This window comes from Lithobates pipiens, unplaced genomic scaffold, assembly GCF_037356315.1.
Source record: "Lithobates pipiens isolate NorthernLeopardFrog02 unplaced genomic scaffold, aLitPip1_a1.2 Scaffold_18, whole genome shotgun sequence".
Classification (NCBI taxonomy): domain Eukaryota; kingdom Metazoa; phylum Chordata; class Amphibia; order Anura; family Ranidae; genus Lithobates; species Lithobates pipiens.
Genome location: NW_027507758.1, coordinates 344,886,963 through 344,913,896, shown reverse-complemented (window position 1 = coordinate 344,913,896; position 26,934 = coordinate 344,886,963). Strand labels below are relative to the sequence as shown.

Sequence of the window (26,934 nt, the reverse complement as noted above, 5' to 3'; positions counted from 1 at the left end):
GAAAAAGGCAAGAGAATTCTTGTTGGGCCGTGTATTAGTGCTTGGATGGACACACTTAGACCGAATTTTAATGGTCCAAAGAATGTCAGGCAAAATGGTCGGCCCTCACGTATGTTCACTTCATCAAATCTGGCCCTCTTTGAAAAAAGGTTGGACACCCCTGCCTTAGACCAATCAGAGTATGAATCTTTAAACACTACTCTCTGAATTCTGTCTTTTAGCCAGTTTGCTATCTAGGGATGAGCTGAACTAACCCCCCCCCCCCCCGGTTCGGTTCACAGCAGAACATGTGAACAGGCAAAACATTTATGTGGCCCTTTGGGTCTGGTATATTTATTAAGGGGAACCCCGTGCCAAAATGTAAAAAAAAAAATGGCGTGGGCCCCACCCCCCAATCCATACCTGGTCCTTCAGGTGTGATATGGTTTTTAAGACGAACCCCACTCTAAAACAAAATAAATGGCGTGGGGGTCCCCCCAAAATCCCTACCAGACCCTTATCCGAGCAGGCAGCCTGGCAGCCTGCAGGAAAAGGGGGAGGGACAAGAGAGTGCTCTCCCCCCATCCTGCACCGTACCAGGCCACAGATGTCCACAAGATGTATGGACTTTGTGCAACACTTTTTTTTATAAAGGAATTGTCCAAAACTGTCTCCTGTCATTTTTACTTTTTTTACACAGTTTTTAGTTGTTTTTTTCCCGTTATTAAAGAGGACTTCCAGATTCTGATAAGCACCCCCACCCACAGACCCCCACAGCCACTGGGCCGGGGTTGTGGGGAAAATACACTTGTCTCCATCAAAGCACCCTCTCCATTTTGAGGGCATGTAGCATGCAGTACAGTTCAGGAGGGGGGCACTCTCTCGTCCCCCCTTTTCTTGTGGCCTGCCAGGTTGAGTACTTGGATAAGGGTCTGGTATGGATTTTGGGGGGGACCCCCACACCATTTTTTTTTCATTTTGCCACAGGGTTTCCCCTAAAATCCCTATCAGACCTGGAGGGCCTGGTAGGGATTTTAGGGGGGATCCCCACGCCCCATTTTTTTTACATCTTGGCACGGGCTTCCCCTTAATATCCATATCAGACCCGAAGGGCCTGGTAATGGACGGGGGGGTCACAATGATTTTTATGTATATTGCCAAGATCCAGCAGTACATTACAGCCACGAGCAGTTGTGCACGCTGTGATTGGCCAAAGCATGCAGGTCAGGTGCATGCTTTGGCCAATCATCAGCCGTCAATACACTGCGATATCACAGTGAATTGTGGGGCGTTCTGCAGGTGCTCAAATTTCCCATGAACGCCCAAAAATGTTCTAAATTTGGCAAACCGGCGAACACCCGATGTTCGAGACGAACTTACGGTTGACTCGAACATCAGGCTCATCCCTATTTCTATCAAACTGATATTTCCAAGCCTTTAGACTTTACCATACATATTAGCCATGCGTGGGGAACTGTGACAAATGCTTTTGCAAAATCCAAGTATACTATGTCCACAGCCAGCAGAAATCAGATTTTTTGACAACTTCTGTCTTTCATGAATCCATGCTGTCTGTTGCTAAAAATATTTCTTTCCAGCAAGAACGCCTCTATTTGGTCTTTTATTAAATTCTCCAGTATCTTCCCTGACTATAGAAATTAAACTGATCTATAGTTACTTGGTAAAGACTTTGATCCCTTTTTAAATAAAGGCACCACGTTGGCCCTACACCAATCAAGTGGTACCATTCCAGCCATTAACGAGTCCCTAAAAATTAGAAACAGTGGGAGTTATTTACGAAAGGCAAATCCACTTTGCACTGCAAGTGCACTTGGAAGTAAAGTCGCTGTAGATCTGAGGGGGACATTGAAGGAAAATAAAAAACAGCATTTTAGCTTGCACATGATTGGATGATAAAATCAGCAGAGCTTCCATTCATTTCAGATCTACCCCTCAGATTTATAGTGACTGCACTTCCAAGTGCACTTTCTAGTGCACTTGTAGTGCAAAGTGGATTTGCCTTTTCGTAAATAACCTCCAATGGCTTTGAAAGGACAAAGCTCAATTCTTTTAGGATCCGTGGGTGGATGCCTTCTGGTCCAGGTGCTTTTATCCACCATTTATTCTGTCCTAAATATTTCTGAACCATATCACTTTTGAGCCATTGTGGATCATTTGGGGCTGTGTCAATACTATCCCCATTATGGACATGAGCTCCCCCATGCTCCTTTGTATACACAGGGTTGAAGAAAGTATTTAATAAATTTGCCTTCTCTTTGTCCCCAGTCACCCACTCCAGATTATATTGTAAAGGGCCTACATGCTCAGACCTGACATTTTAATTATTAATATATATGCATTTATATACAGTAATAATAATAATATAATAATACCTGGCAACTAGCTTTGTAAATAGGAACAATTGAAAAGTGGTATTTTTAAGGTGCCAGAACAATAAATACTACATATATAAAAATCTTTTTATTTTTAAAGATATAAAATCATTTCAATCATATCAAATATAATAAAAGAATGATAAAAGTAACAATACCATACAATCGACATGCAAGTACATTTCCTTTTACCCGTACCATGGATCACTGATGTATCGAGAGGGGAACATACCCAATTAAAGGCCCTAGGCAATAGGCAAAATAGAATTTTATATATATATATATATATATATATATATATATATATATATATATATATATATATATGTATATAATTTATTTAAAAAAAACATTTAAATAACACTTTCATCATTAGTGCATAATATTAATAATATTATAGCATCTTGCAGTTGTAATATCCACCAAGATTTTAACAAACCAATGGAAGGAGAGGAAAACATTTCCTTTTTTATGTATAAAAGATCAATACTGGGATTCAACCTCCAAAATGCCTGCAGATATCTATATATAAAAAGACACAAATATTCCATTATCTTTCAATTTCAAAGCTCAGTTGCAGAGATAGATGTAACACACTCTTCTAAGAAAACAACTTTCTAAATTTGCTTTCACCGTGATCTTAATTGTAGTGGAATAGTGGTCAGAAAAATATAGAATAACCCCTTCAAACCCGACCAGAATGGGTCTAACTATATTCCACCATGCAAAGCTAGCCACTCCTATTTCAATAAGCATGGAACATACCACATTCACAAATGGCATTGCAGGGATCACTAAAAAGGTAAGCAAACGCACCAGTATAAATAACGTGATCTCTGCAAGCAATCAACCTAGTTTTCCCATAAGTTCAAGAAGTATTTACCTGCTACATTTTCTACATTCACCCGAGTGCCTCCAAGCATTGATTGAGGCAGTCCGCAACAATATAAAGAAGATCTTTCCGAGTTGGTAACAAAAGGAGTAAAGAAAATATTTAATGTAAAAAAGAAGCAAAATATCTAAACCCCACTTCATGCCAAACTCCAGTAATATATTTCCTCCAAAAATACATAAGGGTAATCAAAATCCACCTGGGAGGCCTATAATCAATGGGGTAGATTCCCTAACATCTAGACTTGGCCAATACCTGGATATGTTTTTGCAACCTCTAGGAATATCAACCCCTGCGTATTTAACCGCTTGCCGCCCGCCATTGTTTGACGGTGGCAGAATGGCTCCCCTGCATGACTTGGCGTAGTTATGCGGTGGCCATGTTAAGGGTTATAGGGGGCAAGCGCGCACACCTGTCGTGGTACTGATGAGCAGATGCGCATGCTCGCCGGCTGCGATGTCCGCCGGACACACACGATCACTCCTGACAGAGCCAGAACAAGGATCTGTGTGTGTGTGAACATACAAAATCACTTTCTGACAGGGGAGAGGAGACAGATTGTGTGTTCCTAGTATATAGGAATACTGATCAGTCTCCTCCCCTAGGCAGTCCCATCCCCCACATAGGGGGGAACACAGTTAACTCCTTGATCGCCCCCTAGTGTTAACCTCTTTTCTGCCAGTGACATGTATACAGTTATCAGTGGCTATTTGTAGCTCTGTTTAAATGTCACTGATCCCAAAAAAGTGTCAAAAGTGTCCGATTTGTCTGCCGCAATATTGCAGTCCCAATAAAAATCGCAGATCGCCGCCATTACTAGTAAAAACAATAAATAAATAAAATTGTCATAAATCTATCCCCTATTTTGTAGACACTATAACTTTTGTGCAGACCAATCAATATAGGTCATCCAAAAAACGTAGTGTGTTCAGGCAAGAACTGCCAGAAGTGGTACAGCCAGGCTCATTCATCTATGTGCATTTTTAAATCTCTAAATTGAGGCATTTGCCTATGGAGACATCTGCAAAGCAGCAGGCTAGTTGGCGCAGTGCACCTGCCTCAGGCACTACAGGGAAGATCCAGGAGCTTTTACATCAATGAACTTCAACAGAATGATGGTCCAGTTTCCATGTCCATTGTAATAAAGTTTGATTATACATTTTAGCCTTCCTTGTTTAGCTCATTATTTATCATATGTATGCTGCCAAGTTGGCATCAGGAAAATTGAAAATTGTATCAAATACCATAATTTTCCTTTCCTGATGCCAATCCATGGCAGCATACAAACCCTCCCTTTTTTGATCTTGTTGTTTTTATGGAGAATAAATAAGATTGAGTTACTGGTGGTGTATTTAACCACTTAAGCCCCGGACCATTTGGCTGGCCAAAGACCAGAGCACTTTTTGCGTTTCGGCACTGTGTTGTTTTAACTGACAATTGTGCAGGTGTGCAACGTGGCTCCTAAACCAAAATTTACGTTATTTTTTTCCCACAAATAGAGCTTTCTTTTGGTGGTATTTAATCACCTCTGCTGTTTTTATTTTTTGCTCTATAAACAAAAAAATAGCGACAATTCTGAAAAAAACACATTATTTTTCACTTTTTGCTATAATAAATATCAAAATATATATATATATATATATATATAAAATGTTTTTCTTCAGTTTAGGCTGATTCTTCTACATATTTTTTGAAAAAAATATCACAATAAGCGTTTATTGATTGGTTTGCACAAAAGTTGAAAAATAGGGGATAGTTTTATGGCATTTTTATTAATATTTTTTTTTTTTAGTAATGGCAGCGATCAGTGCACACTGAAATATTTTGTTTCAGAATTTAGTTTTCGTCTGAAAAATACATTAGTTACTCCCGAAATTCATTTTTATTTATTTTGTTTTTCGTAAAAAATTTGTCCGAAAATCCAAGTGAATTAAGTTCGAATCTGTCATTGAAGGTTTATGGTGTCTGTCGAATGTTCAAAGAAAATTCGACGGAGCAGCTAAACTGTATGACTCTGTATAGTTTAGCTGCTCCGTCGAATCTTCTTAGAACTTTCAACAGACACCATAAGCCAAAGATTCAACGTTTGTATATTTTTCGCTGCTTTGTCGAATCTTTGTGATTCATGTTGAATGTATATAGTCCAAACAGAAAATGGACCGGTGATAGTGATCACTGATCAGACAGGTAACAAGAAAGGGTATATAGAATCTATATAGAATCTCAATCTATAATATAGAATCTATAATAATAAATTACCCCCCCACCACAACACGGGCAGCCTCTGAGGCTATCACAACACTAAACACTAGCAACACTAGTATCACTATCAAGTTCACAACACTTACACAATAGCAGCAGATTATTATGAAAAGTTGAACTGTAGCTTGCTTCACTATTGTTCTGCTTCTGTGCTTATGCTTAATTGCTAAATAATTTAGGTTCTCTGACAAACGGACCAGATAAGATTGACTGTCTTCTGAAATGATTCAGTGTGTGTATCTCTCTCTGCTAGCAATCGTAAGTAAGTTGGCTGTATGTGTGTACTTAGTTCTAGCTATTTTACTGTTCCTACTCTTTGGTTACAATCAACCAATAACATTCATCATCATCATTATTATTTTATTTTTATTTTATTTTACCTCTTTCTCTCTCTGTCGAATCTTTTCTCTCTCTGTCGAATCTTTTCTCTCTCTGTTGAATCTTTTCTCTCTGTCGAATCGTTTCTCTCTATGTCAAATCTTTTCTCTCTATGTAGAATAATCCTGGACTAATAGAGTTAAGGTTAGGCACATTTGACCACAGGTTAGATAGACACAGATTGTTATTGTCAGCGTCATGTTGAATCTCCTATCTATATCGAACTGTTGTCACAGCGAAAACTAAAATAAAGCATTTATTTATGTCGGATCTTTCGTTGTTCGGACTCTGCACTTTCGTTATCATTTGTTAAAACAATAACGAAAATACCTGAAATTCGGACGAAAATGCATTAGGACAAAAACGAATGCACATGCCTAGCGATGAGCGATAATGTCGTGGCTGAGACATTATGACTGACAGATCGGACACTTTTGGCATGATTTTAGGACCATTCACATTTATACAGCGATCAGTGCAATTAAAAATGCATTGATTACTGTGTAAAAGTGACTGGCAGTGAAGGGGTTAACCACTAGGTGGCACTGTAGGGGTTAAGTGTGTCCTAGGGAGTGATTCTAACTGTGGGGGGAGGGATCAGTGACAGTGTCACTAGGCAGAACGGGGAAATGTTTGTTTACATTAGCATTTCCCTGTTCTTCCTCTCCATGAGACGATCGCGAGTATCCCTGCAGACATCGAGTCTGCGGGACCTGCGACCACGCTCACGAACTCCAGGCGGGTACTCTTGTTTGGCTATGGTTACTCTGGCAAAAACATTGGCTGCTCTTCCTAACCACACTTTTGTCTCATACCATTTTAGCATCTCTACCTAGCTGAATACAGCCACAATTTTTTTTGCCCAATGACTGGTCCTCTGATTTCTCTATCTGCTGTTTTTCAGGACTTGCACTGCACACAAATCCAATGCAACATCACAACTCTGGGGAAGACCAACTACTATCAAAGCCTGTCCTTGGTAAGAGCATTTTTTAATTCTGCCTCTGGCTTTCAGCATCTTCCCCCATTCTAACTTAGTCTGCACAGACCCTTAGCCTGCTAGACATGGGCCGAATATCGGCTAGTATTGGCTGGGTAAACAAAAGGTGCCGACATTCCGTCCACGTGTACAGCAGAATTTTCAGCTTCTGTCGAATGGGCATTCTGGAAAAACAGCAACTGACCATTATCTTATCAGGGCTGGCAGCCAATGGCTCAGCAGGGCCATCACAATACACAATAATTCAGCAGAGTGATCACTGTACTAACATTGCATAGTTAGTACAGCAAGTTCCTTTCAAGTTCTTCAGTTTATACAGTAGGTACCAGGTATTACTCTCATCCTTATACAGGTTACATCTGTGATGCTCACTTGCAAAATATGCAGGGCATTCTAATTACAAAGCCTAGCACTGCCTACTTGCTTAGAGATACCCTGATTTTAAAAAACTGAATGTCTATCAAATACTTACTGTAATTTTCATTTTCTGATGGACTTCATGGCAGCCTATGTGTGGGTAAATCTCGCCCCCTCATACCTCATAGGACCCTTCTCTCAAAAAACTTTGCTTCGGGCCAGAGGCCATGTTCCTTAATTTAGCCTACTCCAACCACTGAGAGGGAACTCCTGCTGCCATGGAGTCCATCAGTAAAGGAAAATTACAGTAAGTATTTGACAGACATTTTCAGTTTTCCTGACAGACTCCATGGCAACCTACTTGTGGGAAATAACTAGTCATACACACCCAGGTAGGCAGAGTGCTGGACAAAAGAAAAAAGGTTTAATTGGCACCATCAACAGACAAGATACGTAAACCAAACTGAACAGAAGATAATCAGGCTGGCTCTAGGCAGTAGTACTCCATAAATGTGATAATTGTAGGCAGCCTTGCAAATAACTTCTGGAGCCATGTGATGTGAAGCCGCTCATGATGTAGACACCTTTCTAGTTGAGTGAGTGGTCACCACTTCTGGAGGCGCCAAGCCCTTGGCTTTGTAGGCCCACTGAATAGCCTGAACAATCAATGCTTCGATAGATCTGGAAGAGGCATGCATTCCCTTATTCTTCCCATAAAAAAGAACGAACAGGTGGTTGGATTGACAGAACGGAGCTGTAGCTTCTAGATACCGACTCAGAGCTTTCCCGACATCTAGGGGATGAACACTGGAATCTCCAGTAGATCTGAACATTGGAAGAACAATCTCCTGATTTTCGTGAAACACAGATGACACTTTGGGGTTTGAACCCACCATAGGATTCAAAACAACCTGATCAGGTAAAAAGGTTAAATATGGGTCTTTGCATCCCAGAGAGCTGATTTCGGAGACCCTCTTGGCCAATGTTATAGCCACCAGGAAGGCAACTTTCAGGGAAAATTCCTTAATAGAGGACTGATTTGCATGTTCCAAATCTCTTCATGAGAAGAAATCAAGGACAAGGGGAAAATCCCATTTAGAGAATCTTGGCTTTTTTCTGAGGTCCGAGCATCACTGCTCCTCTAAAGAACTGTTGAGTACAAGGGTGTCTTGCCCAGGAAATTCCCATTAAGGCAGAAATTGCAGAGACTTGGACCTGCAGTGAGCTGACTGAAAGGAGAGATCCAAGCCAGAGTGTAGAAAGTACAGGATATCATGTATCTTTGGGTTATTGGGAGACCCTGCAGTAGAAGAGGTGTAGCCTGCAATTTTCTTCCAAATCCTCTGGTAGACCATGTTAAATCCTGCTCTTCTGGCATTCAATAGCCTAGGGCCTCCAGCCTTCCCCTCTCAAGAACCAGACCATCAGATGTAGATGGGCTGGGCATGGATGTAGAGTTTCCCCTTGTGCTAAGCGATCTGGTCTGGAGGACAGAGGAACTGGGTCCCGGAAGCTGAGTTGCATCACCAGGGGAAACCATGGCCTGTTTGGCCAAGACGGGACTATTGCCACTATCTCTGCTTCTTCCAGGGAAAGTTATAGGCCCTGTGGAATAGCCAATGGTCTGTTAGAGCATCTACCCCGAAAGCCTGGGGACAACGAGACCTTGTGTAGTATTTCTCTAGTCTGAAGTTGCACGGGGAGGCAAACAAGTCTGCTTCCAGAATGATTCCCAGGGACAGGACCCACTTGAAGACTTTGGGATGGAGAGTCCACTCGTTGTTGTCTAGAGACACTCTCAACAGAAAATCTACCTGAATGTTCTGGACTCCAGGGAGATAGAAAGCCTTCAGGTTGGCCAGGTTCTTCTACTTCCCTCAACAGGGAGAGACTGCGAGTACCCCATTGTCTCTTGATGTACGAGACTGCCATTGTGTTGTCCAGTCTTATGAGAACTGAGGCTCCTGCTGTTAAGTGGTGAAAGGCCTGTAGAGCGCAGAATGCTGCCCAGAGTTCCAGACTTTGGAAACTATCCTTTGAGAAGGAAAGCTCCATATGCCTTGGGCTACCTCTGTCAAGCAGAGCGTGCCCAGCCCCTGTTGCTGGCATCTTTTGTGATTGTGATCCAGGACACAGGTGCAATAGAGTGACAATTGAGGAGGTTCCTCTGCTGTAACCACCAAGAAAGGCTCTCCCGCATGGATTTGCGCACTTGCACTGCATGTATGCACAACGTCCCTAGGGCCGTTTCATCACAGCTAACATCATTAGGGGTGGTGATGATGTTAGCTGTGATAAAACGGCCATAGGGACGTTGCGTATACACGCAGTGCGAGTGCGCAAATTGCTTTTTTGGAGATTAGCAGAGCCTTTTTATCTATTTATCCTTGCAAGGAACGTTTTTATGCATTGTGAACCTGTTGGTACCTTTTTTGAATAAATGATTCAAAGGTATCTCTGCACTATTGGAGTTTTTTTTTCTCCTCATAACTTTTTACAGAAATCCATTGGATGACCACATCCCACTGGTGGAAGGAAACGTCCATTGATGTGCAGTGATCGTCTCCTGACAGAAGCCCCTTTGAAACCACTTTCCACAGACGCTGGCCGGTTACCTGTGAGGACACTCAGTGGTACTTCAACAGCAAGCCATTGCTGTTCTACTAAGCCTTATGTGACCCCCTTGAATAAGGGTGGTCGCTGGCTTTTTTGGTAAGCCTCCATTGCTTATTTCTAGGTGACGGGCTACACTAGTGGTGGAAACTTATTATTTGGATTTCGTTTTTGAACACTTCTTTTGTTGGATTATTTCACCCATGAACTGTTTTTGTGCCCCCACCACCCAACATCTGAAACCACTTAAAGGGCAACGGTGCAAAGATGTTCAATGGCATTGTTTTTCCTTTGTAAGTTACTTGAACTAATTGTGCATTGTGGCCCTTTAAGGATTTTTAAAAGTGCTATCCCCCACCGAATGCTATTATTCTGGCATTGATATATGTTCCCACTAGCCATGCCAAGCTTCCCTTCCCTATCTGCCTTAAAAGGGAAAATTTGAATTTGCTAGAATGACAAAGGGTTCACGGAATGTTTGCAAATTCCAAATTTTTTTTTTATTGTTCAGTGAATGCCCCTCAAACTGTACCTAGGTAAATTTGGTTCATCTCTAGTTGCTTAATGTATGTTCAATCTTTGATATAATATATAAACTAAAATATACTTAGTACCATAAGTATTCTACAATTTAATCAGTAAAACAGCTGAGAACTATACACTTTGCAATAAAGTTATACCAGACAGTTAAACCTCATATTATATTAGAGCACCAATAACAGAAACAACGGTCTGTTACTCTGCTGTGCACCATGCTGTGTTCGTTTTAATGATCCACAAATCAGCCTGAAAGATCTTCAATCACCCAGAATGCTGACATCAGCTTATAACACAACTGTTTTCTCTGCAGCAGCTTATGAATACTAATCTACGATTTTCAAACTAAGTCACCTCTCTAGTCTACAAATATTTCAAGTACATTCTAAAGATCACTTTCTAGCCAGACGTTCATGTTTATGTAACAAACTTAGCAGAGGCAGATTTACTAGAGCCAGTTATATATGTGCATTCTTATTTAATAGGGCAAACAGCAAAGTGAAGTAACAAGTGATGGGAAATTCAACTCGCCGGCTAAGCAATTTGTGATTTAATTCTTCTAAATTTATGCATGTAAATTTTTCCTGTGAGCAGAGAGTCGTATAATTCATTCAATTTATGAATGCTTTGATTCTGAAATTGTGTGATTTTTCCCCAATTACACAGGTCGACCAGCAAATTTTCAGAGGAATCAAAAACAGACAAATCATTGATATTCGTGAATCCATCATCCTTAGCAGTAACTCCTTACAACCAACTAACTGAGCGAGGAAATGTAATTTGTTGCTGTGGAAATTTCCTATACAGCTTGCTGTTTTTTGTTTTTACCATATAAATAATCCTATTGTTCTAAGTACTCTGATGACAGTTATCACTGTACAGATTTGTCCAGTCTCCATTTAGCTCTGAGACTGTAGGAATGAGATCCAGACAGTTGAGATGAGTTCAAAATTCTTATCCCTAAATTGATTCAATAGAGAATAGTGCCTCTTTCAGACACTAGAACCTATATGATCAATCCCTGATGCACTAATTTCTCTAGTGCTTGAAACAATAAGTTTCTTTTTGGAGGATCCGCAGGAATATTGGATCTTAAAAACCTCTGAAGAGGAAACCTCCATAAATCCAACTAGTAACCGTGGCATACTGTTGAGGGCTTGGTGCTGGGTTTAGAAGAGTTCTGGACCCAGGGTTTTTTCTGTCCCTGGTCCTGGCCCTGCGGCTTGCCCCTGGCTCTAGCGCCCTGTTGGAGGTGGAACTGCCATGGCGCTGAAAGACCTGAGGAAGTCCTGAGGAAGTCCCCGAAGGTTTTAAACATGGGACGCCTGGTCCTCCTTACAGGAATGAACTCTTTCCTCCAGAAATAATTTGGATATATTTATCCAGATAATCACCAAACAAACATTCCCCATTGAAGGGGGACCCTGCCAATAACTTCTTACAGGGAAGCTCGGCTGACCAGCTCTTAAGCCACACAAGTCTGCGCAGACAGGAGAGCCAGACAAGAGATTTGATGTATATAATCCTTTAAGGCAGTGGTCATCAACCCTGTCCTTAGGGCCCACTAACAGGCCAAGTTTTATGTATTACATTGGGAGATGCAGACTAGAATACTGAAATCACTGGACAGCAAATTATATCACCTGTGATGTATTTCAGTTATCTTGCAAGCCTGAAATAAAAATGAGTGTAGAGCTAGACACACATCTACACACATCTTCACACATCTAGTCACATTCTGTTTAGTGCAGCACTAATTTTTATTTAAATTCTGTAGACTTTGAGTGCCAGCAGCTTATATTTGTAGTTCACCACTTTTTGGTTTAGTGCAGTTGTTTTCTCTTTTTTGCACACATCTTGCAAACCTGGCCTGTTAGTGGGCCCTGAGGACATGGTTGATGACCAGTGCTTTAAGGCATCTACAGCAAAACACAGCGCTCGAGGAATATCAGCCCTTTTTTCAGCAGAATGCTCCTATTAGGCCTATCAGCCCATCTGACCTGATCCTTTAAGGACTGGCAGGCACCAAGTGCTGTGACAGCTGGCTGAATATCTGAACTGGCCAAAGAAAAGGAAGCCTTTAACCAGTTCCCAATCGGCTCACTAAGATTTACTGTGGCACAATGGCTCTCCTGGGCAATATCTTGTGTATATATATATATATATATATATATATATATATATATATATATAAATATATATACGGGCTTCCCTTTAAGAGCCACCAGAGGGCGTGCGCATGCCACCAGAGGTTGTGCACCTGCTGCATGGTGAGGGACTTGATGCATGTGGCCAATGGTCGCAATGACTGCTGGCCACGCACAATCGTGTGCATGAGAGCCAGCACAGGGATTTGTGTGTGTGAACACACAAATCCCTAATCCCTGTACTGTCAGAGGAGAGAAGACAGATTGTGTGTTCATACTAAGTATTTTGCTGTGGTACTGTTCTAAACATTGGAAAACTGTGGCACTTTACAGGAATACTATAGACACCCCCCCCCAGGCACGGTATTTAAAGGAATATTAAATTTTTATTGTTTCACTTAAAGCTTTATTAAAATCACTGCTCCCGAAAAAACTACAGTTTTTAAAACTTTTTTGCATTGATACATGTCCCCTGGGGCAGGACCTGGGTCCCCAAACACTTTTTCTGACAATAACTTGCAACTTTACCCCCTTCCTGACCAAAGCACTTTTTGCGATTCAGCACTGCATCGCTTTAACTGACAATTGCGCGGTCGTGCGACGGGGCTCGAAAACAAAATTGTTGCTCTTTTTTTCCCACAAATAAAGCTTTCTTTTGGTGGTATTTGGTCACCTCTGCAGTTTTTATTTTTTGCGCTATAAACAAAAAAAGGGCAACAATTTTGAAAAAAACTCATTATTTTTTACATTTTGCTATAATAAACATTCCCCAAAAATATATATAAAAAAATGTTTCCTCAGTTTAGGCTGATACATATTCTTCTACATATTTTTGGTAAAAAAAAAATCACAATAAGCGTTTATAGATTGGTTTGCACAAAAGGTATACAATATAAGCGTCTACAAAATAGGGGATAGTTTTATGGCATTTGCATTAATCATTTTTTTTACCAGTAATGGTGGCGATCAACGATTTTTATCGTGACTGCAATATTATGGCGCACACATTGGACAATTTTGACACATTTTTGGGACCATTGGCATTAATACAGCGATGAATGCTATAAAATGGCATTGATTACTGTAAAAATGTTACTGACAGTGAGGGGGTTAATCACTAGGGGGTGGGGAGGGGTTAAGTGTGTCCTAGGTGAGTGTTTCTAACTGTCTAGGGGATGGGCTGTGTGTGACATGACACTGATTGCTGCTCCCAATGACAGGGAGCAGACGATCAATGTCCTGTAATTTGGCAGAATGGGGAGATGTTGTTTACATCGGCATCTCCCCGTTCTTCAGCTCCATGACACGATCGCAGGTATGCCCACAGTGATCGAGTTCGCAGGTCCCACGGGCACGTTGACGGAGACCTGGCAGGTGTGCGCGCGGCGGGTACGTTAATTTGCCCAGCAGTGCCATTCTGCCGACGAATATTTGCTGACATCGGTCGGCAAGTGGTTAACTTTTGATTTTTCATGTTCATGTCTCATAGACTTTAACGGTGTTCATGTGTTCATCTGAATTTTTTGCCTGGTCACAAGTTCTGGTACTAACACCGCAGGTGTTTGGCTCATCCTTAGTGATGAAGGCTGAAGCAGCAGCGTTGACTGTAGGCACAATACTAGACAGGCCCAGAAGCCTCTGGTCTCTCAGGGGATACAACACTAGGGTTTCGACTAGGTTCCTCAGGAGCTACTGACGACATAGGTGTGCCTTTTCCTGTAATCTTAGCCCCACTCCTCTTTTTTCGAAGACACTGCAAGCCACAAAAAGGGAGCACCTGGGATTATGATTTTACCCCAGAAGGGAGACCCTTTAATAGGGCTCATCAAGCCCCTATGCAACAATCCTGCGAAGCTCTGTAGCTTGTCAACCAACACCTGGCGACTCACATGACCCGGGTAAGGAGGAATGAACTGCTGAAAGTGAAAGGTTTTCAGAGCCCGCTCTGTGTCCCACAGCTATCTCCGGGAAGTGCCACATGTCAGTTACTCTCAGCTTAAATAAGATGGCTGTGCACCTGCACGTGCCCGTTCATGGTCCCATGTTCACGCACACGATTTTTTGCCCGCCAACTAATTTCCGTGGATGCAAATAATTTTCGTATGCGGACCATCCAAAAAATACAAGACAGCAAAAGACCCAAGAAAGCTTACTCTTTCCAACAGTCAGCCCAAAAACTCCCCCCTGCAGTCACCGATACACAGGTGTCCAGCCTTAGCTAGATTAGCAGATTGTTACACACATCGGACACCCCACAATAAGTAAATAAGAGGGGATTTCACTTACCTGTCCAGGCACAGGGCAACCTTAGAAACTAAGAGCCCAATATTCACCCTTCATGGTGGGTTCACTTGAGAACCTTCAAGGACTGGGTACCCTTTTCATGTTTAGGGTTCACTCCTTTAGACCTGTATAGCACGCTGCAGGAATGCCCAAGTGATCAGTCACTGTGAAAGCCACCCCCGTGTTTTGTCTCTCTGCGAATGGAGGACAGAGATACATCATATCTCTCTATCCTTGCAGAGAGAAAAAAAGTGTGTGTAAAAAAAAAAAAGAAGAAGAAAAAAATTAAATAAGAAATATTGGTCAGTGCCAGGGTTAGGAGTTTGGTCAAAGGTCAGGGTCAGTATTGTTTTGGACAGGATTTTTTTTTTAAATTAGTATTAATGTCAGTTAGTGTCAGTGTGTTTTAGGTAGGATAAAAAAAGCAAAACGCACACTACTGTTTTTAGGCTGTACTACAGGTACAAACAACATACATATATGTGGGATCTCTGCGATTGTCAGGACTCGGAGCAGGAGAATTTATTTTGGGTTGCTATTTGGTGGTAGGTTATGATAAGAACAAGAAATATACAGCTAAAATTAAGAAAAAAATGTTTTTTACTATTTTGTGCCAGTTTTCCTTTGATAAAAAAAAAAAATCATGAGAAACCAATTATCATTTACCATCAAATGAACTCTCAATTTGTCCTGAAAAAAACAAGGTATATATAATCCACCTGGATGCACCAAGTAGCTGTGGGTATATGTATGGTTTTGAATAAATAAATAAAGTCGCGCTATGGAAAAAAAACAAATCTCCTAAGTGATAGAAATATGTGAAATAAATTGAAAATAAAAATATACTGGGTTAGAGCTGCCTTTGCCTGAAGCCCTCACTTCCTTATTGGGGAGGAGAGGGAAATGAAAATGTGAAATAAAAAGGTCTTCATGCGATTATTGGTTGAAAATATTGTCTATTCGCACATTTAGCGACTTCATGCGATTTTATGGTTAAATTATTTCTGATCCTTGGTTGTTCTGACCTTTAGTTGCTTTTTTGTACATTTTTTTGCACATGTTTGCACAATCTGTTTTACACTAACATACTGTTGAATATTAACATTATTTCCACTAATTTGCACATTTAATGAAGGTTTACATGTTTTTAGCAGGCTGATACGTATATGATAATTTAATACTCATTTTCTGTTTTTTTATAATGGAACATGAATGCTGACTCCACATTAATCACACACAATTTGTTTTGGATGAAATTGCTTTAGGATATATATATTTTTTTCACGGTATCACCAACAGCTCTTTTCTTTTTCTTTCTCTTTTTATATAAAAAATCAAACACTAGGATTTGATAAGTCAACTCACCTCATCACTAATAGGGTTTAGCGCCATAACCTTTTTATTTCACATATGTATGGTTTTATGAACACAAAGTTGTCGAACATGAATGTCAAAGTTGCAAAATTGTGCTTAGTCATTAATTTTTTTTTTTACCCTTAGGCGAAAAAAGGTTAATATAAGAGCCCCCCAGATATCCTGGAATATTTTACCAAAAATTAAACTCCTATCCCAGGGGATGCCTAATATTTTAATTGTATCCCCAATTTTTGAGAAAATGTCTGAGCCAATCACTGAAGCAGGAAACGCTTTTCTGGGGCATTCCATACACCAGCAGTGTACATAATGCCTCCAGATTGCCATATTGTATTACATTTTTTGAACAATTTTTGAAAATTACAGCAACCACTGATTTAAAGGGGAGTGTCATTTGTAGTAATATTAGGTCACAAATGGCTTGTGTAGCAATATTTTATGATTTTACAAAAGTAAATAAATAATTTTTAAATACATTGATCATACATGTACATGTAATTTAATCATACCCCTATTCCTGATCAAACAACCTTTTTTATCTTGTAAATAAAAGCAACATTTTGAAAAGTTCTATTATTTTTGACATGCACTATTGATCTTTGTAACCACCCGCAAGTCACCCACAGCTAACAGAGAATAAGATAAGCTTACCACAAAGCAGTCTGCCATATGTTTATAATGGGTCTCCTAACATTAATTAAAGTTAATGCCATTACTTTGAAATATAACCCCCTGTAGTTTCTATATAGCATATAATAAATAAAGCATACATCTAAACTTTCAATTTATCTCATTTACAGAATAAACGTTTCAAAACTAAAAGGCAGATGTCTCCTCAGGGGTCTTGTTCAATTTCCTTATTTAACTTTATTCAAGCATACACTGAAGAAATGCACAGGGTTACGAAACAGTATTTATTTCTTACTTTTCTTGTTTTCCATACAACCAGAGATGCCACATGAAAATAAATATTCTCAGTTATAAAACGATTTTATTTCTGGATATTAAAAATCTGTTAAGCAGTTTCATCACACTGCAGAGTGGATGCCACACAGAGAAGGTGTCAGTTAATACAGGTTTTATACCCATAATGCTTAGAGACAAAATAAGCTAAAGGAAAAAAGTCACTTTGTCATTAATTGGGTTGCATCTTTACAACATATCAGCCAACATATAGCACATATACAGAGATTTACAGCTCTTGTTGTACCACGTTTTTACATGAACCATTTCCCTCCATGTTTAGACATGAAAATACAATTTTACAAACACATTATTGGTGAAAGATTGGAGTGCAGTGACACTTTCTATAAACTGGGCCGGGATTCTATAACTATGGTCAATTTATTTTTTATAACTGCAATCTAGGAACATTTTCTCAAGGCTGTGTACTTCCAGTGGGTTTAAATACACTATGCTGGGGATTAAAACATGAGGTAAAGTACAAGGCAGTTCTTCATCCATGGGCTCTTATTTGAGAAAATGGCAACTTACAAATGTTTGTAAAATATTTTTTTTTTATTCTCTGCAGCTGCTTATGGATGTCTTCATGAAGTATTTTAAGCACCACTTTTCTTTTCCAAATTTGGTAGGTATTTATTAAGTCATAAATGTCACAGTGGGTTAATGCCTGCTGTTTGGGAATTAAAAAGGGGCATGTTTATCTTCTCTTCCCTTCATTCCATTCTTTGATGTTGATTTTAGGTGCAGACAGTAACATGGTTTTTAGCAGTTCAAAACCTCTTCACACTGGCCCTTTCAAATCTTTAGCGGACTGTGGAGCAGCAAGGGCCTGAAGGCTGCAAGAAGAAGGATCACAATATCCTGCTTGTCCAGGAGGGCCTGGTGGTCCAGGGATTCCAGGCTGCCCAGCTCGACCAGGTGGGCCTCTCTCTCCATCCCGACCTACACGCCCATAACTTGGTTTGCCTTGTTCACCTATTAAAAAAAAAGAAAAAAGTAATTTAAGTATTTTTTAACCATATTATATGCCACCAGAAAATCTCTCGGTGTTGAAAATGGTACATACAGCATCTCACAAAGTACATCCCTCAAATATTTGTAAATATTTTATTATATCATGTTTAGCACACCTGCTCCCCATCCACTCCTGAGACCTTGTAACACTAATGAGTCAAATGACACAGGGGGGGGGTGGCTAATTGGGCCCAATTTGGACATTTTGACTTAGGGGTGTACTCACTTTTGTTGCCAGTGGTTTAGACATTAATGGCTGTGTGTTGAGTTATTTTGAGGAGACAGCCAATTTATACTGTTATACAAGCTGTACACTCACTACTCTACATTGTCATTTCTTCAGTGTTGTCACATGAAATGATATGATAAAATATTTACAAAAATGTGAGGGGTGTACTCACTTTTGTGAGATATTGTAAATATTTTGTGATAAACGCAGTGACAGTATCATATAATACCACATAGTGATCTTATTCTACCTGTGCATTTGACATATTTACAGTATGTAATTGAAAGTCAATAACCTATTACCCATAACTCCCAACTGTCCCTGATTTCGAGGGACTGTACCTGATTTGGAAATGTCTTTCTGTATCTCTTTTCTTCTCATTGGTCTGATCTATATAGTTGTATATAAAATGCACTTTTTATCTTTCAAAAAGTGTTTCCCAGCGCTAAACCTTTCATACAATATCTAAATTGCTGCATTTATCAATTTCAAAAGCCAGTATAAGGGAACAGTAGTGAAAAATAAAAGCACTTGTGGATTTAACTAATAATTATTTGGTGTTTCCTATGCTTACATACTTTTGCTAATAGGTGTCCCTCGTTCCTATCTCAAAAAAGTGGGAGGTATGATATTACCTATTGTACATACAACTTCAATGAATAATAATATATACTATATAACTAATAAAACTATAATGCATATTAAAAAAAAAAATAATAATTCAGGGACTTGAAAGCACAGGGCCATGCAAAAATAATGCATTTTCAGCTGTTTAACAGACATTTATAATAAAGCATGGACTAATCCTTTTTTTTTAAATGGGTAACTAATCAGCCATTGCAAACTTGAATGTACAGCCTGCTTAAACATAGTACATGGCAATCTATTTCTGAGATACATGTGAATGTGATCAGCTAAACTCAAATCATCATTTCAATCTACTTCAAAAGCCAGTCTGAACAAAATGTTTCCATTATCTCTAAATAAGTCCAATGTTTAACACCTGCACAATGATACATAATAAATCAAGGGAAGCAGTGCTCTCTCAATGTAAGCACATTGACTTGATAGATAAAAATATAATAAAGCAAGCTAACCTCTATACGTACAGAGTGTATATCTAAAACTATATATATTGCTAAAATAAAAATGAATTAATCACCAGAAAAAAAATCGAAATGATCAAACATTAGTGAATAAAGTGTCAGTGCTCAAGATAGTAAGTCCTTAGGATGAGTTTTCATATAGAAGTCTGTGCTTATATAAAAAAAAATTGTTTAAAAAAAGGTGCATAAACTATGAAGAATCTTTTGTAACAAAAAGTGCCAGTGTTCAAAGTGCCTATTCTACTTCAATAATACTCCACTCCATTTGAGTTTGTGCTCATCCACCAATGGATATAAACTCACCATATGTAATTGATCTCCTTTAGTGTATGCCAAAAAGACCAAAGCAGGCTTTTCACAGCTTTGCTGTGCATGGCTCCAATTGTGTTCCCTTAGACCAAATGCAGGCTCACATGCATAGAGGGACCAAAATAAATTCATTGTGCAAAACGTTTATTGAAACCTTTTTTAAATAGCTGTTTAGATACCACTCACATTTTCTGGTGCCTCCCTGGCACCCAGAAGTCATCTACCAGTAATCAGAACAAAAGCTGCCCACCGCTCCAGTCAAGGAGCCGATGATAAGCTGTATACAATCTCAGGGACCAGAGAAGCCTCTTGATGATGTCAGATGAACTGGACGAAACCTGTATTAGTAAAGACAACTAGGCTTCTCTGGTCTCGGAGATTGTATACAGCTTACCATCGGCTCCCGGACTGGAACGGCGGGCAGCTTTTGTTCTGATTACTGACAGATGACTCCTGGGTGCTGGGCAGGCACCAGAAAATTTGTTATCTAAACAGCTATTTAAAAAAAGTTTTAACACAATGTTTTGCACGATAAATTTCCTCTCTGTTTTGGCCACGCCATGCATGTGAGCCTGTATTTCGTCTAAGGAAACACGATTTGAGCCATGCACAGCGGAGCTGCAAAAGGTCTGCTTTGATATTTTGTGGCATAAGCTAAAGGAGATCAATTACATCTGGTGAGTTTGCATCCAGTGGAAGTGTTGGACAAATTCACAAGGAGTGAGTTTTTTTTCTTGATGATTCATTTTTTGACAATTAATTCATTTTTATTTAGCTATTTATATAGTTCTGGATATACAATCTGGGTAGATATAGAGGTTAGCACATTTTATTATATTTTTAGCTATCATTATCTCTAAAGGCTGGAGTTGTTTAGATCACTAAAAAATACCTATGAACAATTTTGTGACATACCAGCACATCAGCAGATGGCTCAAAAATATGTGAATAATCTTCAGTTACCGAATCATTTGATTCTTTACATTAAATCTAAACCCTAACTTGATTCAATTTAGCTTGGTAAGGCATTTGCATCAGTGGCAGCTGCATGCCATTGCTCAGGGCAAGCTTTTTGATGGTGATAAGGACAGGCCATGGCAGCACAGTGAACATTAGCATGACTGGTTATAGTCTCCACCTGAAGCTTGTGGAATATGGTAACCATGAATAAGCATTTGGGGGAACAAAGATACAGTGTTGTCCCCCCATAACAGGAAGTGTCTGAACAAGGACCTGTATGACAGGATCACTAGGTTTTATTTTAATGAAAATTGCACATTTATCATTAATAAAGTGGCAGTTAAAACAGAAGGTTTTTACCCTAATGCATTCTCTGCATTAAGGTAAAAAACCTTCTGTGTTCAGTTCCCCCCCAGCCCCGCTAAATACTTACCTGAACCCAATCTTGATCCAGCTGCTCTCTCCTGACAGGACATGGAGGCAGCAGCGAGGGCCATTGGCTCTTGTTGGTGTCAATCACAGAAGGGAGGGGTAGACAAGGCCTAGCCATGCTGTGTGTGTCTGAGCCCAGCTCAGGTTTAAGCCCACACCAGAGCCCCCATAGCAAGCAGGTTTAAGGGGGAGGGGCCAGGAGCGTCAGCGGAGAACCCAGAAGAGAAGGATTGGGGATGCTCTGTGCAAAAAAAATTGCACAGAGCAGGTAAAAATGACATGTAAGTACCTTTTCAATCATTTTGGGAATTATTTTGAAAATACATTAACATGTAAAAATATTCATTGGACTTACATATGCTTTAACTATGCTTTAACTTTTACATACTTATAACTACTGTATGTTGATCAATTTACTCATCTTCATGATTCATATTTCCAAAAAACATTTAGAAATAATACAACTGAATGTAATTAAATATTCTAGTCAATGTATCTAATTATATATTTGTAGAATTAATCTTCAGAAACAGGGAGATGCTTAGACTGTAATATTACATTGAATATGTCACTTGTTAAACTGGCAGCAGCTAATATTAATTAGCCCAACATGTTCTCTTTTTGTATTCTAAGTAATCTAGAGGGATCCATTGTCAAAGATGAATGCTAGACAACCTGATGAAAGTGTAGACCTTTCAACATAATGTCTACTGAAGTGCAAGTCATATTTCATGTTTCCCAATCTCAGGGCCCCACTATTATTCCTGGAATCCTATAGCTACATGCAATGACAGTATTGGCATTTCCTGATTTGCTAAATCATACAGTATGAGTAACTTATACATTTGATGTCTTCCAACTGGTTTAACATTATATAGATATAAGAGGATACAACAAGTGGGGATGAGTTTCAATAAATATGAAAAATGGCCCTCAAAATCTTTAGCAAGGAACCATTAAATGAAACAGTAATATAGCAGATGTCCAAATAAGAAGTGGATTTTAAAGCAGCATCTGCTGAGATGATCCTATAGATAACATTAGGGTACAAACTCAGCTCACTCAGCTAGCCTTACTGAAAATCGTCGTTCTAGACTCTAGCACTTCCTACATAAAACCATAAAATAATGTCAGAGTGTGGGAGTCGGTTCTTTTTGTGCTGTGTAAGGCTCATTGCAGTTATACATATGTAGAATACATGGTGGAGTGCATACCTGTAAGACCTGGCAATCCTGGTAATCCCTTTGGACCTCTTCCTGGCAATCCTCTTTCTCCTCTTTCTCCAGAATCACCTACAAGAATATTATAATGTATTAATCAGAAGCAGGTGTCTATATACTGTTCTTTATAGCAAAAAGCATTTCCCCTTGCTTTTCTCATGCTATTAAAAGCATTCTGTATTGCACACACACAATAGCTTGCAGTGCACAACTTTTCCCTGGGGATCTGGAATTATGAATCATATGCCATTTATGCAATTATGCAAAGCAGCCTTGAAAGCAGTAGTGGAATATAAATATGAAAAATTAGATTCTCCTTTCACACAATAAATATAGCAAAGGTTAAAGTACAAATTAAGAATCATGTTGAAAAGGAAATATATTCTGATCTTCATCATCATTCAGCTTTGCAAATAGCTTGACAACAAATGCTCTCTCCAAATGCGTAGCCGCCTGATAAATTAAAATATGATACCAAAGCTGTATTGACACTTTTAAGCAAGCTGATGTGTAGAGGTGTCATATAGCTGAGAGATCAGCTGTCCAAAATGTATTCTTTAATGCCTGATATTGCCTGCATGCAAGCACCATAATGACGATACTGGATTACAGAGCGCTACAGCAACAGTAATACTAATAAATTAAGCTACCGCTGATATGTTTCAACGTCAAAAGCTTTTACAGTAAAGTAACATAAAGCAAGTATAAAAAACATTTTAAAGTTCATATAATCTCACTTTGATAATCCATAAGTCTGTTTATCTTTGGGAGCACACATTACATTTTGCTACTGTGACATTTATGGATATGATCACTTTATTGGAAGTCATTTCTATTATATAAATTAAGAATGTTGACATGAGCAACTGCTTAAATATCATCAATGTGGCTTAACATTATAAATCTGGTTAGGTGGCTACTTCAAATGTAGTTTAAGCTCTTAAGGCTAGCTATGGTTATAACAGAACACAGTTTGCAATCATTTCAACTTGAAATAATACTTAGAAGACAAGGAAGATTATTTTGTTCTACTATACAGGAAATATTTTGTAAAATACATCATCCCATGAAATAACCGAGGCCAACAGTACTGAATCTTGACATAGGACATTTTGACAAATAGGTACATTTTATAGGTGTTACAACCTATAAGAAGGTGGAATGCGGGCAGAACCCAATTCTATCTGAAGGAAAGTTGAAATGTAAGGGAAATTAAAATAATGAACTGTATCTAGTACTTTTTGCTTGTTATAGTTTAAATTTCTTGTGTAAAATTTTTTTAACTTTTTGAAGTATAATCATTGCTTTAATGTTCTACTTTTTAACTTTATTGCAGTCTTCTAGAGCTATAACAGAGATATCACACAACTTACAAAGTTACTCAGAAAAAAAATATTACTGATCAAAAAGCCTGTTACATCTCAAAGACATTAAACATCTGCCACCTAATGCTTAAGAATAAAGCTGTTTGAAGAAAAGGGATCTGTTGATGAAATCATTGAATTGCTCTCAATAAAAGTGAGTCAAAATTATTAGCAATTTAACAATTCCAACAAATGCTAGTCTTATAATTAAGAATATGATTGTGAAAATGCAAGCTTTTATGTGTTTTCTTGTTTGTACTATTTACTATTATAGTCATATCCCAGTTGTAGAATGGCCTGTGGAGACTCAGATAATGCTGTAGGGTTACATTAGTCAAAAGGTGTGGGATTACCTTGAAACACTAAAGGTAAAGGAAGTCTGGTCTGAATTGTCTAATACCCTGCTAGGTTATAAAGACCAGAAATGATGATAAAAATTGTTAAAAAAGTATCAGATGTATTGAAAACTTAGTAGGGGAATGACTGCTGGCTATCTATAAATGTCTGCAGCATTTATATCATGTAACAACAACATTAGTATATGATGAACTGCAGTACAAAAGAAAATCTTATTTAAAGTAGTACTATTCCCTGACATTTTAGGGCAAAGTAGAACATGTTTTTCTTTACTTGCACTTATGCTGCTGTTGCTGAACAATCACCATAGGAAAAAGATCAGTTGTGAAGCCTTTCAGTAAGTTCCATGGTTCAGGCACTGTCAATACTGGCTGTGCTCTTTCAAAGCAGGCAGTTATTAAAAATGCAGCCCTGGCTTATCACCACTGGAGAAGGGCATACTTATACATTATGGCAAAAGTTCATTCACACATAGTGGACTTCGGTTACATTTTAATGCAAACTTGTACTTGCATCCTATACAAAAGTATAGGCTTACTTAACATGAATCAGTGCTTTCCTTCTTTGCCATATCTCCATGCCATGGTGCACTTCCAGTCCACACCCTATTCCTGTGTAATTCCTCTTTGGTGCCAATTTAACAGAGCCAAGACTTGACAATAAGCATGTCCCACCAAACCTGGAATCTCTGAGCATGGCATGGGTGGTATGGTAATTGAGTCAGTTGGAGAGAATGAGGAAGGCAAGCACTGCCTGATTTTGGTCCCTCTGCAACATAATATTTTACCCAGTATGGTCAACATAGCTCTGCTAATATAGTGGGGTAGGTCCCTCCTCTGCCAATATATTAAGGCAGAGCACCCTTATAGTCCTATTGCTATAGGTATCTTTATACTGTATATCTAGTATGATGGTATTTTTTTCCTAGGAGAGGTGAGGAATAGGGATGGGCTGAATGACCCCCTGTCTGGTTCACATCAGAACTTTCGAACATCGCAAAAGTTCAGAACCAAATAACAAACCCCATTGAAGTCTACGGGACCCCAACTGGAAAAATCAAAAGTGCCCATTTTGAAGGCTTATATGCACGTAATTGAGCATACTATGGTTATGGGGGTCTGGGTACTGCCCTGGGGACATGTATCAATGAAAAAAGTTAGTAAAAAACGTAATTTTTAAATGAACAGTGATTTATTTATGCTTAAAGTGAAAGCATAAAAATGAAAAATTTCTTTCAATATAGTGCCTGGGGGGCTTTCTTTAGTCTACCTGTAAAGTGGCACATCTGTACTGTGTATAGTACCTGCTGCAGCAATAATTGCATTTGTAAAGCACAAAAAAATTGAAAAATTCCCTGCAAGCCTTCTTTATTTTGGAAGCAACAGTTAGCAGAGACAGTATGTATGATGAGGCCACAATGTAATGCACTGGGAACAAGATTAGAGGTATTTTGGATAAATTCTGATGTTTCTTCCACAGAATTTGGATAGAAGTAACAGGTGCGAAAAAAACCCTATATAGGTACTCTTGATGAAAGCAAGAATTGGCCTTGTCAAAATTTAAACAATATGCACCTGTCAAACAGGTGCATAAAAATTGGTCTTTGGGTGTTAATTAACTTAGAAACTTACACCAAAAAATGATTCCAGATGAAATCAACACCCACAAAGCAAGGCACCCTGGAAGTCTTGCAGAGAGTTCACATCCCAAAAATACTTAATCAGTGACATCAGCATCAGGGGCTGCTGGTAATCCAGGACTGATTCATTTTGATAAATGTCAAAAAATCCATGGAGTCTGTGGACAGATGTGTTCTATTATTCTATTATCAGTAACAAAACCTCCTGCAGCACTGAATGCCTGTTCAGAAAGCACGCTGGCTGTACAGCAGCTCAGCAGCTCAATTGCACTTTGGTGGCACTTCCTTCTTGTTCCCTTGTCTTCCTATTACAGAGCTGGCTTATCCCTAAGGATAGCTGCAGCCCACCACTATTCCTTTTAGGATTTGCTATTGTTCAATTTATCATATGGACTAATGAACTGTGACTGTGTTTTTTACAGACATTGACTGTTGCATGTAAAGAGGTACACATATCTCTGCACTCACAGTTTTAATTTTTCACAGCAGCTCAATTGCATACTGAGCAAGTTCTGACCAGTGGTCTATTCTCATGACCCAGTAAGCCCTTGGACCATCGTCTGGAAAGCTCTCCATCCCTGTTTTCACCCCTAGATAATCGTCCACCATGTGATGCAGATGCTGCCAATGGGATGTGGAAGCTGACAGTCCTGGGCAGCAAGGAGTAAAAAAATTGTGAAATGCATCACTTAGGCGGCCGCCTTCTCCATTGCTTCTCGACCAACAGAAGCCTCAAAACTAAGTTTTACATGACAGTGTAACCTACCAGTGTAAGCTCCTCTTTAAGGTGTCCTCAAGAGATTTCATCTTCTGCACTCTCTGTGAGAGTGGATGGGATGAGTTCTGAGACTTTCCCATTGCAATGGTGGTCAAGGAAGGTTGCCAACCAATAGTGATCCTTCTTCTTTTTGCCACATATTCCTTGGTCCTTTCGCAGGCTTTGAAGCAGAGTCCTCAGGGTCACTGAGGCTTATAGTATCTGGAACTGCCTCCTCCCAGCCACGTACTACTCTCTCAAGGGTTCTGGGGATGGAAAACCATCTCCAACTGTTTGACGTATGTCTTTCTCGACTTCAGTGCCTCCATAACTGCCAGAATGCTCCAACAATGGTGTCTGCATAAAGTG

The 26,934-nt window shown here is 39.3% G+C and overlaps 1 protein-coding gene across 1 annotated transcript in view; it reads right to left on the bottom strand.

The window, feature by feature from the left end:
- Positions 1–17,115: 17,115 nt before the first annotated feature.
- Positions 17,116–26,934, bottom strand: part of COL9A1 (collagen type IX alpha 1 chain) — a 178,013-nt gene continuing 168,194 nt past the window's right edge. The window contains exons 37-38 of the mRNA XM_077487414.1: positions 22,443–22,520; positions 17,116–18,153 (exon numbers count right to left, since the gene is read on the bottom strand). Of these exons, the coding sequence (XP_077343540.1) occupies positions 17,960–18,153; positions 22,443–22,520 (272 nt within the window). The 3' untranslated portion in view covers positions 17,116–17,959. The remainder of the gene's footprint in view (positions 18,154–22,442; positions 22,521–26,934) is intronic.